Source organism: Aythya fuligula, chromosome 1, assembly GCF_009819795.1.
Source record: "Aythya fuligula isolate bAytFul2 chromosome 1, bAytFul2.pri, whole genome shotgun sequence".
Taxonomy (NCBI): domain Eukaryota; kingdom Metazoa; phylum Chordata; class Aves; order Anseriformes; family Anatidae; genus Aythya; species Aythya fuligula.
This window is the reverse complement of record NC_045559.1, coordinates 62,673,586-62,692,091: the sequence shown is the minus strand read 5'-3', so window position 1 is coordinate 62,692,091 and position 18,506 is coordinate 62,673,586. Positions and strand designations below refer to the sequence as shown.

The following is an 18,506-nucleotide window of genomic DNA, read 5'->3' as shown; positions in this document are numbered from 1 at the left end:
ATCAGTGTATTTAATCCAAACTATCAAAACACAGGATTTGTAAGTTCCTGCGTGGTACAGCCAGGCTGTTGCAGAGCAGTGTGTGGTGGGGGCAGAGCAGGTCAGCCTGGCAGACATTGCTCCTGTCAGCGTGGAGCAGCCATCTCACCTCAGCACTTCCTCACCACAGGCAGGTGCCCTCTGTCAGCGCTGCCAGCAGGGGCACCCCCAGACCCTTGTGATGCCACCACAGAGTCACCGTCACCCTGTGACCTCACAAAAGGTGGCAGGCTATAAAAGCCCCGAGCGTCGCGCCTGAGTCCAGTCCGGCTGCTGGTACTCGAGATTTCGAGGTGCCATTGCTGGAAGGAGAGAGGCGGAGGTGTAGCTGGAAGCTCACGCGAAGCCCTTTTTGTTGCACACGATCCATCGAACTCCTTCGGTAAGGTTATCAAATATCTATACGGATATGTACCTCATCTGTCCTAAGTGTAGTCTTGTGAAGCAGAACCTATCATGAGCATATTTGCCACTCCAGTAGCAATGTTTGTAATCCATACTAAGAATGTTCACTGCTACAGTACTGTAGACAACCTGGTTGAACCTAGCAAGCTAATGTATAGTTGCTGATAGACTATTTTCTGCCTGGTTCTGTCTGTAGTGGTCCTGCTGGTGGAACGCGACACGTCGAGGTCCAGCCAGCGACACGAGAGGAGGCCCTGAGGTCCCGTCAGTGACCATCAAGGGAGGTGCTGAGGACCGCAGGCTGCTGAGAAGCGCCTGGCACCAGGAGAGATCCCAGGGGACGACCATCCCCACGCCAGGGCGGCTGCAAGCAGCATGAACCGGTCCCAGCAGGAGCAGCCAGAGGAGGCCCCCGGGGACGAGACGTGCCCCATCTGCCTGGGCCAGATGACCGACCCGGCTCGCGTCGCACCGTGCAGGCACTCCTTCTGCCGGGAGTGCATCCACGTCTGGGCTGCCGGCAGACTCCGCTGCCCAATGTGCCGCGGGCCCATCGTGGCCATCGTGCGCGTGGTGCCGCCCACCCAGCGGGACGCCTTATCCCGCTGGCTCCGCAGAAGATCGGAGCACAATGCGGAGCTGGGGCGGCGGCAGCGCCAGAGGAACCCCTCCAGATATCGGTCCCGCAGCGTCTCGCCCAGGCGCCCGGAGCGCAGCCCCGCCATGGAGCAACAACTTCGCCGAAGCTTTTCTTGGCACTCGGGGGACGATGGGCGCGGACTGCTACGGTCCCGGGAGGACGACAACATCGGCGACATGCGCTGGATTCAAAGGGCCCAGCTGGAGGAACCGGGGTCTGGAGACCACGCGGGCCGCGAGGCCAGGCCCGAGGACTGAGAGGGGCCTCACCTGGGGACGGGCTGGGGGTGGCAGCCACAATTACCCCAGTATTAAATTGACTTTTCCACCCCACAAAGCCTCTGTCTGCACTTATTCCTTCATCGGTCAGAGGAAGGGGGGGTGAACGCTGTGCCACTACCTCAGCAGATGTCCAGGTGGTTGAAATCCCCCGTCAGCACAAGAGTTTGTGAGTGCGACAGTTCTTGCAGCTGAAGCAAGAAGGCCTCATCAACAAACTCCCCTGATCAGGTAGCACTGTAGCAGACCCCAACCACTAGATGTCCTTTACTGGTCTGATCCTTGATTTTCACCCACAAGCTCTCAACGGGCTCATTGCTGTTTCTCAGGCACAGCTCTTGACAGTCTCTCTACTTCCTAACACAGAGAGCAACTCCTACCTTCCTTCCTCACCTACCCATTCTGAACAGTTTTTAGCCATCAAAAGCCACACTCCAGTCATGGGAATCATCCCACCAGGTTTCTGTGATGACAACTACCTTCCAGTTTCCTATGAGCATGGTGGCCTCCAGCTCCTCCTGTTACCCAGACTGCGTGCATTAGTGTAAATGCACCTCAGCTGGGCCACCTTTTGGGAGGGAGAAGCCCTAATACCCTCTCGACCATACTCAGGTGTCTCCACAGTAACCAACCTCTCACCAACCCTTGCGTCCTTCCTGCACAATGGTATGTCATCCTCATCCTTCACCAAGACACAAGACTGCAAGGTCTTGCTAGCATATTCCTCACCCACAAGAACTGGCATGTTACATTTAGGTAACATGAATTCAGGTAACATTCAGGTAACAAGTCAGAATTGCTTGGGGCTGTGTTTCTGAAGGTCATTTCTTTGGAAAGTGGCCCTGGGTCTATTGACTTGAGCCTCTCCTGTCTAACCCAAAGACTCAGGGCTGTTGGAACATGGGTTGAGGCAACAAGAGAGGATCCAGCTTCCTTTGGGCTGCTGCATTGGGTTGACAGAAGGAGTCCCCGAGGGTCAGCATGTGTCTTTAATATTTGTGAAAATAGACTAAGGGGTGAAAATATTAGCGTGTAAGCAATTAGAGGTGGCTAATTTCTTAGATTAGGAGTGAGTTTCTATAGCTGAGTAATTGGTAATGACAGACATAGAGAAGGCTTGTTCTACTGTCACAGTAGGATGGAATTCGCTCCTCTCATCCTCTCCAAGTTTATATCTTGGACCGGGAAGACAGAAAATCCAACAACAGCAGTCCATCAGAGTTTAGATCCAAATTTCTGTAATAGTGGTGGTAATATTCTCTCATGTGATCAGGATGCTGTGAGAGTACTTTATGAGCAACCACCATAGAAAAGTCCAGAAAAGTTCATTGTAGCCCCACATTGCTCTTATGGGTACCTCTGAGCTATGCTCAGAACAAAAGTGGAGGAACAAAGCACTGAGCAGGTGCTCAGTGTCATCTCAGGTAATGAATTAGTGTCCCCTCTCCCCCCAGTTAACTCCGTTCCAAAACCATTGATTCCCTCAGGTTAAGTAAAATGCAATGCCTTCTAAACGGAAACAAAAATAACAAAATTTTTGTTAAAATGTGCTTTAATAAGAAGACACAATTATGAAATTCAGATAACACAAAAACCAAAATCACAACTCCTACTTAATTCCTGTATGTCAGTGGGCTTAATAAGCACTGATATTTCCACTTGGTAGCTAGTTGTTCATATCAAGCACAGGGTATGTACTCGATACGCGTCATCTCCTCTGGGTCTTGGTAAGAGCCTGACTAATACCATCTCGTTACTGCAGAATTGTTCCTGGCATTGTGTGAGCTTCCTGACATGGGAGAAATGCCATGCCTGCCTTTGGTAAACAGAGTACTCAGAGCTTGTTTTCTTTAAAGATATTGGTCTGGAAGGTCCTGTGGTGACTCTAATAACTGAGAGGAGGGATCCTTCTGATTACGATATTTTTGTCTTGCAGGCTCCTACCCTCCACCTATGCACCAGACAGATGTGACACTGTTAAGCCCCATCAGACCCAGCTCATATGGTAAACCCAGCAGGGTTTATTTGATTAAGATCTACTCCATGACTGCGTTTCCATGTCTATCTCAAAATTATAGTGCTCTAGTGTCAAGAGAAGGATGTGCTACCTGCTGTTTATCTCAAACTCTTACATTGCTTTATTAACACATATTTTTCAAATGATTTTTTTTTTTTTAAAGTCTTAAGTTATGAAGAATCCATCACATACCCTGATAAGTTTTGCATATGTTAGCAACATTCAGTTTTTGTTGATTTTTTTGTTTGTTTGCTTGTGGTGTTTTTTGTTGGTGGTGGTGGTTGCTTTTTTTGTTTATTTTGTTGTTTTTTAATGATTTTTACGACTAGTCAGAACTCATGTCACCTCCGAGAATTTCAGCCACCAAATCTCAATGTATTTTTGTTTACTGCATGAATAACATTTTCACTATCAAAAGTATTTCCTTCTGGAAATTTTTTCTGGAACAGAGCCTTATCTAGGAAGCTAGGGTAAAACTTAGTGGGTTATAGATGGAGGCCCAAATCCTCAAACTCCTCACATGGATTTTTCTCACCACCACCACTCTATTAAACTTGAAGATTCCACAGTTGTCTAGATTTGGTTCATGCATTTGTAATATTAAATTAGCCAACGGTTCAAGAAACAGAAATGGTCTTGGGAGCAGAATCCAGGATTGCCCTCTCTCTTTTCTTCATCCTCATGTAGCCTCATGCTCTCTTCTGCCCCTTCCTACTCCTGTCTCAGGGCCAGGCAGTCTTGGCACTCTTGCATGGGGAACATGGAAATTAATTCTCTCTTGTGCCTGTTGGATACTGAACTTGCATCTCTGAGTTCATAAGCTTGTGTTGTAAAATAAGGCAGTATGTTTCTGGTCGCTTTTGAGCGTGTTTTAGCATAGTATGCCCAACTCAGTTTTCCAACCTCCACATAAAGGAGCCTACTTCACAGAAACAGGTTTTAGACTCCGATTGCTATTGAATGGAGGAGTGTTCCTGCTGTGCAAAATTAAATGAATGACCTAGTGATGGAAGAAGATAAGATTGCAATCGTAATTATGTTTACACCTATAGCATAGCTATGTAGAACTACCTGCATGGCCTGTTCTGACTAACTTGTGTGTTTATACGCTTGTAGAAGGAAATCCAAAACTTGTAGCTCAAGGCCAGCAGCATTTACAAAAGACCTACCTTACCTACAAAGTATTTTGGAATTTGATTTCATACTAGCACTTAGCTAGTCTGTTAACTCAATGTTCTCTGGTGGCTGAAGTACATCTAACAGTTCTGTTTGACATGAAAAGACTCATATCCATGCACTCCAAGACAACTCTATGCTGCTAACCAAAGCGTGGCAGCTAAAGACACCAGGGGTCCACTTTAGAATTGCAACTCTGACGTGATCTAAAAAGCTAAGGTAGGTGCAACTGAAGTATCCATTAGTCTTATACACAGGCTGTGAGGATGGAAATCATGTGGTCAGCTGTTATAATTCCAATTTAAAGTAGTGCCAGTCACAATATATAAAGCAGAATGCACAGGAAAATGTGTATTATAAAATTAACAGTACTGCTTGTAGCATACTATTTTATCTTAAAACACAACCAAATAATACCACAGGCTACGGTCTTTCTTAAAATAATAGATGCAGCAGATACAAGTTCAATTGTTCTTGAATGCTAGCACATTTGCTTTTTCCTAATACCTTGATAGGATATTTTTTCCTTCCCTTTCTAGTTATATTTGCATAATTGAATGCTAGCTAAGCGTCCATTTCATTTTCCACTTTAAAAATGTCTTTCTTGATAGCAGACAGGATGTTACCACCTCTATTCCAAAAACAAAAACCTTGGTCATTTAAAGTAAAAGATCTTCACCTTATGACTGGACTGCAAGCCATCATTCCTTATGTAAGCAGCAGGGTGGTTTTTTTTTTTTTTGTTTGTTTGTTTTTCCCCCTGAATTTTCTTTTAAATTTACTGATTGCTTTAAGAATACACTTGGCAGACTCCATAAGAAATTTTCCACGGGGGTGTTCCATATTTAAAATCACTTTTCAAGCTCCCTTATGCAATATATGATCCTTGAGTTAAGTCTTTTAGAAATCCATGGGATTCATACCACCTTCTGTTCGTTCCTCTGGTTGTTCAGTAGCACATGATATATAAAAGGTCTTATATCAAAAAGATACAACAAAAGTATCTACAATGATCTTGGCAAATAGTAAGCAAAACTTTCCAATTATTCTACACTAGGCTGTGTGAAAAGGCTTACATATATTTTATATAGACTTATATTTATTATATCCATCCTTTGACTAATGAAGTTCTGTACCAGACATTTAGGTTGATCATTGGTGAGACCAGCAAAATGCATGAGGAAATCAGAAACCTATTGTTTAGAAACTAAGAGGTTAGTGACTTACTACTGTGCATTCACACTTTGCATCACCATTCAAAGCTGATTCAGAAATTAAGCAACGCACCTTCACTGGAGAGGAAATGAATTGAGATATATCTAACTGTCCAGTTACCAGTGAGGGGTGAAAATTATACACCGAAGCAAGTGTTACTGTTCTTGCTATTCCACAAAGTCTGACCACCCCAGCTGAGAAGGGGAGGTGGGGGGAAGCGCTGTTGTACGGCAGTATGGAGTGATAGGGAAATTACTTTCATCTCCAGCGAAAGTTGTTTTTCTTATTGGCCTTTTCAGAAATGCTGATGTCTTTCTTATCAGAATGCTCCAGCTTTGTTGCTAATTGATTGCACTTTGAATGCTTTGTTTGCCCTGTGGCACTTTCCTTCTGTGCCCTGCCCCTTCCTTAACTTGAAAGCTGCTTTCAGTTCTGCAAGCGTGTTTTGAGAGGCCTAGGGATGTCCCAGATATTCAATGCATTTAGACACATGACTTCCCTGTAAATGTAGTGGGACAATATAAGGAACTCTCAGTTGCCTAGTACTGCAATTTGTCCAACAAAATTGCATCCCTGCCTAAGAATTATTTTGTTTTGTCAGAGACTGGGTCTCAGTATAGGTAACGTAACTCAGCAGTTCCTATCACAGTGCTGTGACCTTCCTACAGTTGGCTGATATGTGAAGGACCCTGGCCTTGCCAATTCAGCAGAACCCATGGACTATGGGTTTGAAACCTATGATTTCTGTCTCTTCTGGAGAAAGACAAAGGTTTTGAAGCTGTTGCCTGGGGCAATCCATGCAGATCATCCAGGGTCTAAATTTAGGGTCAGTTTGTCAAGGGATTTCAGGAGTTCATTTAAGCTTCTAATGTTTGCTGTGTCTGGTGTAAGTGTTATGAGAAGGTATTTTAGTTACCGCTGTGGTTAAGATGTTTAAGAAGATACAAAAACATCATTCAGTTTTGCTTCACATAAAAATAGAGCTCTGACAGACCCATATAATCTCTGTATGGCATGGTTACAAAAGGTGGCATTACCAAGGAATAACTTAGAACAATATTTTGGCAACACTGTTTATACAGTATAAAGTAGTAAGTCTATATACATAGTGCAAATGTTTTATTACATCCTTGACGCTTTTTAGTACGGTTATCAAATATTTCTTCCTCTAGACAAGTGTGATGGCAAGGAAATGCCCTTTGCTGAGGTGGTGGCTTGTGATTTTCTTGTCTGGCATGAATTAATTAAACAGCAAATGACTTGCCCACTACTATCAATATGTCAATATAAGGAGACTCCATCTGTCTGAGTAAATGGAAGCAGGTGATGATGCAAAACTGTATGAAGAAATTCGTAACATGGAGAAAAAGAACTACATTTTTTTCCCTGATTTAAACATAGAAACAAGCAAGTTTATAATGAAATTAGGAGATCACAAATTCAAAGCTGACACCAAATTGATTTCTGCACTACGCATAATTAAATCATGAAATTTACTGTCATAGGATGTCATGCAGCCAAGAATTTTACCTGACAGCACAAAAAGCTATTATATGGTAAATAAAGCAATCTAGTTTCATGTAACATTTATAAAATAGAAGAAATATTGAACTGTCTACTTCAGATTTTATAGCAGTATCAAAATTATTTAATGCATACTGTTGGGATCAGAAGATCTTATTACTGCACTTTTATATTTTCCCCAGACCACTGGTGCTGGATGTTCTCCGAGATGAGATTCTGAGGTAGATTGATATCGGGTCAGACTTGGTGTAGCAGTTTCTGTTTTCTTATGTCAATTAACTTTTAGTAAATAACCAGTCTGACTACTTCTGCCTTTTATCAGATCTTAAGAGTTTCTTGCTCGGTACAATGTAAGTCTGGAAAGGAAATCAGATGGTTAAAGCTAGAGATGGCCATTGCCTGTTAAAATGATTATTGGTCTTGCACAGTACTCAGCTGGGCTAAGGTAGGTGCTGGATTTTTTAAGTTGGTAATAGAGTTGACACTTTATAGCAGAGGTATTTCCAGCTCCCACTTTTTAGCCAGAAATGGACAATATATTAAAATTTTTACAGGTTCCTAACCTTGTATCTTTTTTAATTCTTTGTTCTTCCTTTCCTTCTTGTCATTAATTAACTCGCTTCTGTTTGAGCTGTGCTTCTCCATTTGGGTATCCTGCCCTTTACAATCTTTTCAACATCTCTGCTGAGCAAGCTAGGTTAGTTCAACTCATTTTAGCAACTGATATTTTCACTGTGTTCTTCTTGAAATATTATACTGATAAAATTCTAAGAACAGCCGTACTGGGACAGACTAAGGGGCAAGCACACACACTGCTTCTGCATAATACTCTCCCAGCTTCCAACTATTGTCAGCTCAGTTTCTACATAGCTATTTATTTATATGTAGTACATTGCTCTTCCTTAAACTTATGCAATCTCCTCCTGAATCCATTTCAATTTTACTGTCTCCAACAAGGACCAAGGAGTTCACCCACCCATGAGGGGCTACCATCTTTATTTTGTTCTGACCTGGCTTCTCCTAATTATTGTAAATCCTCGCAAAATCGTGGTATTGGAAGTGAGAGTAAACAAAACTGATGCTCTTCCACTCAATCCAGGCTGCCAATGATTGCAAAAACCTTTAATTCTCCCTACCCCTCGCCATCTCTTTTGTAAAGACTTCTGGCTTACTCAGATGTTCCTTATATTGAAAGCGTTTCATACCTTTCATCACCTTTGTTATTGTTCTCTTACCCTTTCCCAGTTCTGCATTCTTTCTGAGATGTCCCACTTTTGGTCTAAGCCAAAATATACAAAAGGTTGCACTTGCTCCATTTCACAGTGGTGTCCATGGGGTCATATGGTAAAATGAAAGTGGAAGGAGAAAGAGTACTGGCATAGATGAACAAGCTGGTGTATCCATACACTTTAATGATCCTTATGGCTCTGACAGCAATTGGATTTGGCATACTGAAAGCTAATGGGTGAACCTGCTGGATAATCACAACTGCACGACTATGACAAGAGCTCATCCTGCTTTCCTCTTCACCAACTGGTCACTCAGGGCCTTGTTCACACATTTTCAACATGTGTTAGACGTTTCCCTCTATGCTGAATACACTATTTTTTTAAATGTTACTGATTCATGAAAGAACTGTACAACTCAAAGCAAATGAGTTATAAAGTATATGTGGTTTATTTTGGTGCCAGGTGCATGCAGGATAGCTCCGAAAGGCATGCACACCCTAATGCGGCAACTTGCTTTGCTTATATGCAGTAAAGAGTTACATATGCATGAAGTTTCCCAATACGCCTATACATATTCATAACCTATCCCCGCTTTGTATTCAAATTAGCTCCAAGAAGTCATTTCCATAAACTCATCCCGTCTGTGCTTGTGCAGTGCCTTCTGGGCACTGGTTGTCAGGGGGTCGTGGGGATGAAGGCTGATAACTCTTCTTCATCACCACTAGTTGACCCCCTGCCTTTGTACAGACTCAGTTGCTCCTTGGCTCTTGTCCAAACCACAAGGTCGGTCTCAGCTGGTTTTTGAGACAGGTTCCCCATTTTTGTCAGGAAACATCCTCTGTGGGGCCCTGAGATTCCTTGTTTTGGTTAATTTGCACAGTAGTAAGCAAAGACAATCAGCAACATTTATTCTTAATGCAATTAAGCAAGCCCCCATTCTTCCATTCCTGGTTTTAATTATAACAATTATTTTATTTAGAAATCATTAATGTGATTAAGCAAGCTCCTATTCTTCTATCTCTGGCTTCATTACAATCTGTTTAGCCATCTTTCTGCTTTTATCATGAAACACCAGTCCGCTAACAAGCACTGTGAGACTTCGTGGGTAAGAATGAGAGATTTGGTTACGAAGATGTTTTAATAAGAAAATACTCCTTTTGTATGCTCATTTCCATGTTTGAGAGTTTCATGACATGAAGACGGGAAAAAGACTAATTTATACAGAATAGGTGTAGAAACTCTAACATCAGCCAGGATTTAAAACTGAGATGAGAGGTTAGGAGGAAATTCTGCACTCAGAGGGTGGTGAGGCACTGGTAGATGCTGCCCAAAGAGGTTGTGGCTGCCCCATCCCTGGAGGTGCTCAAGGCCGGGCTGGACGGGGTTTTGGGCAGCCAAAAAGCCTTTGGGGGGGTGGGAGGTGTCCCTGCCCATGGCAGGGGCTGGGACTGGGTGTTCTTTGAGGCCCCTTCCAGCCCGAGCGCAGGCCGCGGCCCCGAGCCAGGCACTACAACTCCCATGCTGCCGAGCGGCGGCGGGGCGCTGCGCGCACAGCCCGCTGGGGGCGGCGCCGTGCGCGGGGGCCGTCGCCAATGGCGGCCGGCGGAGGAGGGCGGGGGGGCGGCTGACGGGAGCCGCTGCCGCCGCCGCCGGTCGCGCCCATTCATCGCCTCGGCCTCGGCCTCGGCCTCCTCGGCCTGCTGCGGGGCTCCGCGGCGCCATGGAGGCGCTGATCCCCGTCATCAACAAGCTGCAGGACGTCTTCAACACGGTGGGGGCCGACATCATCCAGCTGCCGCAGATCGTGGTGGTGGGCACGCAGGTGAGGCGGGGCCGGGCCGGGCCGGGCCGGGCAAAGTCGAGGCGGGCGTCCCCGCAGCCGCCGCCGCCACCGCCGCCAAGGGCACGGCCGGGGACAGCGGGGTCGCCTCTCGGGAGGCCTCCGGGCCCGGCCCCAAGGGGCTGGCGGTGCCCCCGGCCGGACACCGGGCGCCAAACGCCGCCGGTGGGGCTGCGACAGCCGCGAGGGGGCCGGGAAGGAGGCGTTAAACTCCGCTAAAACCCCAAAGTTAGTGGGGCTGCGTGTTCCCGAGGGGTTGGCAGCCGTGGCTGGATGTCCCCGCTCCAGGGTTTCCCCTGGGACAAGCCCGGCGGGTACAGCACGGGCACGGCGCTGGGGCCTGCGGGAGGCGTGCTCAGAGCCAGCCCGTGAGGCTGGCTGGAAGGCGCTCGGCTCCAGCACGGCTTTGCCAGCAAAAAGCAAAATGCATTTGGTGACTTCACGCCCGTTGGTTCACAAAACACACCAACAGCACTTGTGCAGGGGCAGAGACTTTGCGCTGCTGTCTTATATTAGGGGCTTGCTGCTTTTGTAGCTTGCCAGGAGGCCCTCGCTTCATGAAAACTTACCATCTCTTTTACATTTGCAATCACACGAGTAGGAGTTTTCTATCTGTTTTGTTAGTTTATTTCTGTAACAGAAAGGCGCAAAACAGAGATGCAGTATCTCTATATGTGAAGTTAATAGAAGTATTCGTTTCTCTTTCTGAAATATCTTGAAGTGGCATTTTATTTTTGCATTACCATCTTTTGTAAAAACTTTATCCTAGTTAACATTTCGAAAAAGCACATACAGTACATAATAAACATTAAGACTATGCTGACATGCATTTGATTTGAATAGTCTCCCCCAAGAGTTTACCCATCAGTATTAATACCCCTTTGGCGCTACATGCTCATACAAACCCTTGAATAAGGTAAACTGACACTACATCTTTTTACAGACCAAAGCAAAGGCCTTTATAGACTTGTGGTTTTACCTTGCTGGGCAGCTGAACTACACCACAACCGCTCTCTCACTCCCCCTCCTCTGAAGAGATGCAGAGCACAGCGCTGTATGGGCTGCTGTGGGGAAAGTTAACTCCATCCCAGCCAGGCCCTGTACACGACTTCAGGAACATATATCTTTGGGAAATTGTACCTTGTTTTTGTTTGTTTTAGCCAGGGTTCAGGTGCAGTGGTCAGGCACTGGAACGGCCTGCCCGGGGAGGTGGTGGAGTCACTGTCCCTGGTGGTGTTCAAGAAGCACCTGGACGAGGTGCTGTGAGATGTGATTTAATAGCTTAGTGGGTAGTATTGGTGATGGGAGGATGGTTGGACTAGATGATCCTGTAGGTCCTTTCCAACCTACAGTATAGAACCTGTTTCTATGATTTTCTGTGACTCTGTGTTCTTGAAAGATACAGTTGTCTTTATGGGTGTAGTAATTCTGCGGATATTTTGTACAATTATTTTATATTTAAAATAAAATATTACTGTTTTATTAATTTTGAATTTAGTTTATTGTAGAGCAGGTTTCTGGAGATGTCTCAAATATGACCTTAGAGCTGACAGTTTTGCTTCTGGCAGTTTGCTTCTATATATTTTTTATTTTTTTTTTTTAAATGTGCCATTTACAGTCTTGTTTCTGGAGTTATTTTTGGTTGTGCTATGCAACTGCAAGTTTTTTTCCCCACAGATGATTTCTTTATAGCCTACTGGCATATGCAGTCCTGACTTTTTTCTACTTTGTCTAGCATTCACAGACAGCTTTAAATTTTGCACCTCCATTTTTCTTTGTGGAAAACAAATGCTATCACTTAAGATTTCTGTAGCTCTCTCGTTTTTCTTTTCTTACATGACCTTCTGTGTATTCAGTGGGGAAAATGAAAATGTGGGGTTTTAATAACTTTGGTTGTTCATTTCTCTTACCTATATTCTGTGACTCTTTTCTACCCTTTTACTATGTTTAGTGCTATGTCTTCATTTCTCATTTATTTCAGCTTCTGTGCCCCAAATTAATTCTTTCTTTTCTGGCATTTGTAGAGTTAGAAACTGCTTATAATCCTTAATTTCTTTGAATGTTTTGTTTGTTATTAAAGTTTCCTAGTTTTTCCTTTTTCCAGCCAGATTTTGGTGGTAATTACAAACTATTTCTCAGTTAGACATGTAGGTGGCCTCTCGCCCTTCTTCTGGCGGTGTTCCTGTGACCCAGTTATCTGAGAATTCCTTCGCGTTCTCTACTGAAATACTGCACGAGTCATTTCTGTACCCCAGTACGGAGACTGTTAAAAAAAAAAATTGAAGACTGCTGCTGATAGAACTGGCAGGACACCCTCCCACTGCCAACTTTGTATGGCTATTTTAGTGCTTTTTGCCTTGCCCAGATAGGGAAGTGCTGCTTTTTTTCCCCTCATTCAGTGTTTCAGTTGCCTTTTCACCAACTGTGTTGTTGAAATGCAAAGCAGTGTCCAGGCTGGGAATACTACACAAACAATATTTGTGCAGTAGTACCCAGCCTCCTGATGCGTTTAATAAAAATGCTTTGCTTTGTGGTCCATACCTGTAAAGGATAACAAGGTTGTATCAAAGTGATTCAACCAAACACATTAACGCTCTAATAAAAGAAGGGAAGAAAAGTTTAGTTATGACCTCTTGTATGTTAAGGGCACGTAGATGTTATTACAGAAATGAAGTACCTACAGTACAGAAGTGGGCATCACTTTTAGAATAAAGTAAGTAATAAAAGACACAACGATAAACTCCGTGCCTAGAGATGTGTAGAAGTGGATTTCATCCTCCCCCTCCCCCCTTTTTTTTCCAAGTCATTAATTCTTGGAGTCTGTTTTGTGTTTTTAGAAGTCATTGACCTAGATCTGTAGAAACTTGAGTGTTAGGAGATCTCCTTTGCTACAAAACTAATACTGCCATTGTTAAAAAGGAAGAATTGCACTTTGTAGTGTTGGTTTTAATAGAGCCTTCGTAGTGAAATTGATTTAGCAACCAACCGAAATTCACGAAGGGATTTTTAAATACATGTAACCTTTCAAGTGTCCATGTATGTACTACTGTTGCTCAGTCTTCAGTTAATGCTATTTTGGGGCTTCAAACAGGGAAGAGTAGTTTACAGCATTTAACACAGTTTGTTTTGTTGGATGCTACCATCTGAAAGAGCTGTTAATTAGGCTCTGTGATCGGCTTGGAGATGAACGTTACATTTATTTCTTTTTTCGCAGATTGGAGTAAGTGTCGTGCTCGATATTTCAACACTAAAGCAACTCTTGTTACAGAGGAAGGCTTCTTGATCTAACAACCTGAGCATTTGAATATGTACAACTGCATATGCAGTTAGACCAAACAGGAGGATAATTTCCACATCAAGAAGCTGACAGCAATGGGAAGCTAATGTACGGTCCCGGGTAATGAGATGAGGAGAAGAATACACTGGATGCTTATCAAAGCATCTGGTTTTTAGCTCTGTGAGTTTAAAATTCAGATGCTCTACAGAGCTTCGTTGCTTTTTCCCTGGAGAAGTGGGCCTTTAAGCCTCTTGAGCTTTTCATCCACTGGTGAATCCTGGTTGTTGGTGGTGAAAAGCCGGTTTTAGGTGAAGGAGACTTCATCCTGTACCAAGCACCTCTCCTACGAAGAAAGGCTGAGAGAGCTGGGGCTGTTCAGCCTAAAGAAGAGAAGGCTCAAGGGTGCCCTCATTGCAACTTTTTGGTACTTAAAGAAGATGGAGAGCCACTCCTGGCTCAAACAGATAATGACAGGACAGGGTGGAGTGGTTTTAAATTAATAGAGGGGAGATTTAGATGAAGATTAGGAAGAAATTCTTTACTGTGGGCGTGGTGAGGCCCTGGCACAGACTGCCCAGAGAAGCTGTGGCTGCCCCATCCCTGGAGGTGCTCAAGGCCAGGCTGGGTGAGGCTTTGGGCAGCCTGGGCTGGTGAGAGGTGTCCCTGCCCATGGCAGAGGATGGGACTGGGTGGTCTTTAAGGTCCCTTCCAACCCAAACCATTGTATAATAGCTCCACGCAAAGCTCAGGCCAGGAATGGCCTCCTTTTTTTTTTTTTTTTTTTCCTTTTTTTTTTCCTTTTTTTCCAGTGGTCTTTCCTGGGATTTTGGGGCAAAGGTCTTTACTTCTGCCTTACCTTTGTGAACGGAGGTGTAACTAGAGCATAGCTGCAGTGCTGGCTGGGGAGAACTTGTTTTTCTCTCAGCTATTTTGCAAACTTCCTTTATTTATTTATTTTTTTTTGTGCCTCCTTGCCTTTTTTGTTGTCTTGATATCTGACATGTACCCTGTCTAGTTCTGGGCATAACTGTTTCACATTTTGCCATTCCTTCCTCCCGTCAAATCTTGCCCTGACTGTTCTGGTGTGTGTTTCAAATGAGCAGCAAAGTGAAGCTGACGTTAATTAGCTGTTTACTTATGCCAGGAATAGTATAAACTTTGCTGCTAAAGCTAAACAGTGCAAACAGCAGTTGGTGTTGGGCTGTTTCTTTTCACTGGTGGGCCCTATGAGTCTCTGAGCAGCTCCTTTGTAGGTCTTGAAAGCTGCTTTGACTGGAGGGATGCTGACCTTTACACAGCGTCCACCTGCAGGCTTTATACATAAATAAAATCACGGGTTTAAAAACACTGTGATCTCATTCCTATCTTAATCCCTCCACTTTTTAAATGTGAAAGTGATATTAAGCATCATTTAAATGAAGGTATTGACTTGCAATTGCTTGCAAGCTTCCAGTTACTGTGGAAGAAAGGACGCAACTGGAGAAGGATCTGAACAAAGTGGTGTTTTTCCCCCAAGTTTTGTATGTTTGCTGCCAGGTTTCTCTTCAGCTTGTGCTTGGTAACTGCATTTCTTTGAGAACCCCTATTTTAATTAAAAAGGATGTAACTTGTATCTTGCCCACAGGGAATAGTGCAAGGAAAACATGTTTTCAGGAAAACAAAGGCCAGGAGTGATTAAAGAAACAAGCCCTGGCAAATGCCTTTCAGAATCTGGGCAGAAAAACCCTGTGTAGTTCTTGGAGAATATTTCTTTATATAGTAGCCAGTAGGTTCACTGGCTGCTTCTTATTTAAAGGTACAAATTGGCTTTGTTTTTTGTTTTGTTTATTGGGAAAAAAGATAATACTGTAAGTGATAATATGTAAATCCAGTCTGTACTGCTTATAAATGTGGATCTTTAAATATCGCAGTTCCCTGAAATAACATTCTCTCTAAATTTGGTGTTGGTTGTTTCCAATTAAATGAGGTATTTTTGTCTCAGGCGAAATATTGGAGGACATTGGGAATTGATGTATAGAGAAAAATGCAACTGCAAATCCTCTGTGGGTTTGTTGTTGTTTGACATGTATGTACAGCTAGATGTGGTGTAAATGCAGGGTTCCTGAACTATTTTGGCTGAGCTGTGTAAAGGAGACCTCAGTAAAAACGCATTAGCTTGTATTTCCCAATAATGGGATTGGAATTTGGCAAGCCACGTATATATCTGTCTCTGAGAGAATAGTTTAGCCAGCCAGACTTTGTCAATTAATTCTTGTGTGACAGAAATGGTGAGATTGCTGCCATTTTCTCTCAGACATCAAGGTAGATGCATTGCTCATCGTAAGAAAATTCTTCAGGAGCTGTTATATCTCATGGGGAAACAAAACCTCTCCCGCTTCCCTATTCCTTGCTGTTGTTCTCAAACATTGGTGATGAAGAAGTCATGGGGACTACTGACTGTGCTGCCTTAATTCTGCTTTTCTTGTGCCTTCCTGCAGTCAATCTGCATTGTGTTGCAGGAGTTCTTTGCAGTTTTTTTCCCCATTTGATTAGATAACGAAAAATGTATCATTTGGTCCTATCAGAAGGACTGGGTTTCCTCAGGGCGGGCTGGCTTATTCACTGAGCTGGGTGGGGGGTACAGTGAAGCACAAATAACTTGGGGTGCCTTCAGGAACAATGTGTTTGGAGCACAAAGCGGTGGTCTGGGCACATAGTCGGGATGATGAGCAGACAGATGAGGACAGTGGTGTGGAGGAGACTGAGAACTGAGCGCTGAAGTAGAAGACTTGCGGGAGGTAGGAGAGAGGACAAGTTCCTTTATGTTGCCTCCATATGTGAGGGTGGTATTAGGAAAGCCAAGGTCCAGCTAGAGCTGAAACTGGCAAGGAGCATCAAGGGTGACAAGAGCAGCTTCTTGTTGTATCAGCAGTGATAGAAAAGAGGGAAGAAACAAGGGAAGCACGGGCAGGCTGCTGATGCTGATGAGAATGTGTCTTGGTGTTCTGTGTGTAGGGAGCAAGCCCTCTAAAGTTAGGACTGCATTATATCACGGTGGGCTTAGAAATAGAATGAGAAAGCCAAGGAAGAGAGTGGGATAAATATGGCTGGCTCTTCATAGTGTTACTTGAAAATGTTCAATACAGAATCTTTTCTGTTTGGCCTGTCAGCAGCCCTGAGGTGTCTCTGAAAGGAACAACTCCTGCTGCGGAGGCGGCTGGACAAAGTCATGCCCTGCTATCTGCCTCGTCTGAATTCCTGACAAGCGTGGCTGGCCAGGCAGCACGGTGCAAGGGGAGTTTCCTCATGAGAATTAATGTCATGGATGGGAGAAAATGTGTGCTGGTACTTCAGAAGTGCACACAACTGAAGTAAAGCAGGGGCAAGTAAATATGAAATAGAATGGGGAGGCAGAAGTGGGACCATCAGGACCTGTAACAAGTAGGGATGCTGGCTTCCCGGGAGTGGATCACAGATCTGAGAGATCTCAGCTCTTCAATTTGTGAGCAAGTGCTCAGTCACTTCCCTGTTTTTGTCCTTCATCCTTGATCTAGATTAGCCTGAAGATGATGTTGACAAGAATGAAGATGTAACTGTTCAGGAGGCAGTTAGAATGCTGATAAAATTTACATCATACGTACTGTGTATTCAAATAAAACATTTCTGAAGTTCCTGTGTGCAGCCTCCCTTCTTAGGTTTGCACTTCTAGGAAAAAACGTAGTTCTGCTACCCAGTAACCTGGGTGAGACTGGTGGTTAACAGAGCAGAACATTACGCGCTTGGCAGTGGAGGTTTGACACAATGGCTAAAAAAGCAACAGACAGCAAGGTGTTCCTGTATTTACCTTTATTTCTGGGTAATCTATATTAAGTTCTTCTAGTCATTATTAATTACAGATATTTCAAACTAGGATTGGGTCAGGGTATGGAAGAAAGCCTGACTGATGTGCCACAAAAGACTGAAATGTGTTACTCTTTTTTTGGACTTGGTATTTCAGTCCTTGCTTCATATAATGACAGTAGTTCCAGTGAGATGACAAAACAAGCATGATGCTGCTGTAAATTCATCCCTAAAAATTCTGTGGTACCCTTAGTCATAAGTTCTGGTCCCTGCCCACATCAGTTGTATGAAGGGTTGGCTGAACTGAATTTGTGTTCTGAGCAGACCCCATATCCCTCGCTTCCTCCCACTGGCAGAGAAAGATCAGCCTGGTGTTTACTGCTTTTCTTGCCGGATAATTCTTGATAATGGATGTATATAGGATCCAGATTAAGGAGTGCATCATTAGGTACTGTATCATGTTCCAAGAGCAGATTGGTTTAATAAGGAAGCATAACGCAATTAGAAACAAATTTCCTGATGTGTGGAGTATTGCAATGTCTCATCTGATGTATGACTGTACATTTGTCAGCTATTAAACCACTGCAGAGGATCCAGATAATTCGTTTTACATCTGAAAGTACCTGGGCTGTGGGAGTGGTGTAGGACATCGTGTTCTTTTTCCATGTGTAGTTTGTCAGAGAATCACAGAATGGGTAGGGCTGGAAAAGACCTTAAAGACCACCCAGTCTCACCCCCCTGCCATGGGCAGAGACACCTCGCACCAGCCCAGGCTGCCCAAAACCCCATCCAGTCTGGCCTTGAGCACCTCCAGGGATGGGGCAGCCACAGCTTCTCTGGGCAACCTGTGCCAGGGCCTCACCATTCTCATAGGGAAGAATTCCTGATGTCTAACCTAAATCTCCCTTCTTTTAGTTTAAATCCATTCCCCTTTGCCCTATCACTGCACTCCCTGACCAACAGTCCCTCCCCAGCTTTCCTGCAGACCCCTGTAGGCATTGCAAGGCTGCTGTAAGACCTCCATGGAGACTTCCCTGGCTTCCTTGG

General features: G+C 44.2%; 1 protein-coding gene across 4 annotated transcripts in view; it reads left to right on the top strand.

Moving 5' to 3' along the window:
* The first annotated feature begins 10,110 nt into the window (after nt 1-10,110).
* The window catches only part of DNM1L (dynamin 1 like), a 38,206-nt gene continuing 29,810 nt past the window's right edge, over nt 10,111-18,506 (top strand). For all 4 annotated transcript variants that reach the window (XM_032192929.1, XM_032192911.1, XM_032192921.1 and 1 more), the window contains exon 1: nt 10,111-10,345. In XM_032192929.1, coding sequence (XP_032048820.1) covers nt 10,244-10,345 — 102 coding nt within the window. In that variant the 5' untranslated portion in view covers nt 10,111-10,243. The remainder of the gene's footprint in view (nt 10,346-18,506) is intronic.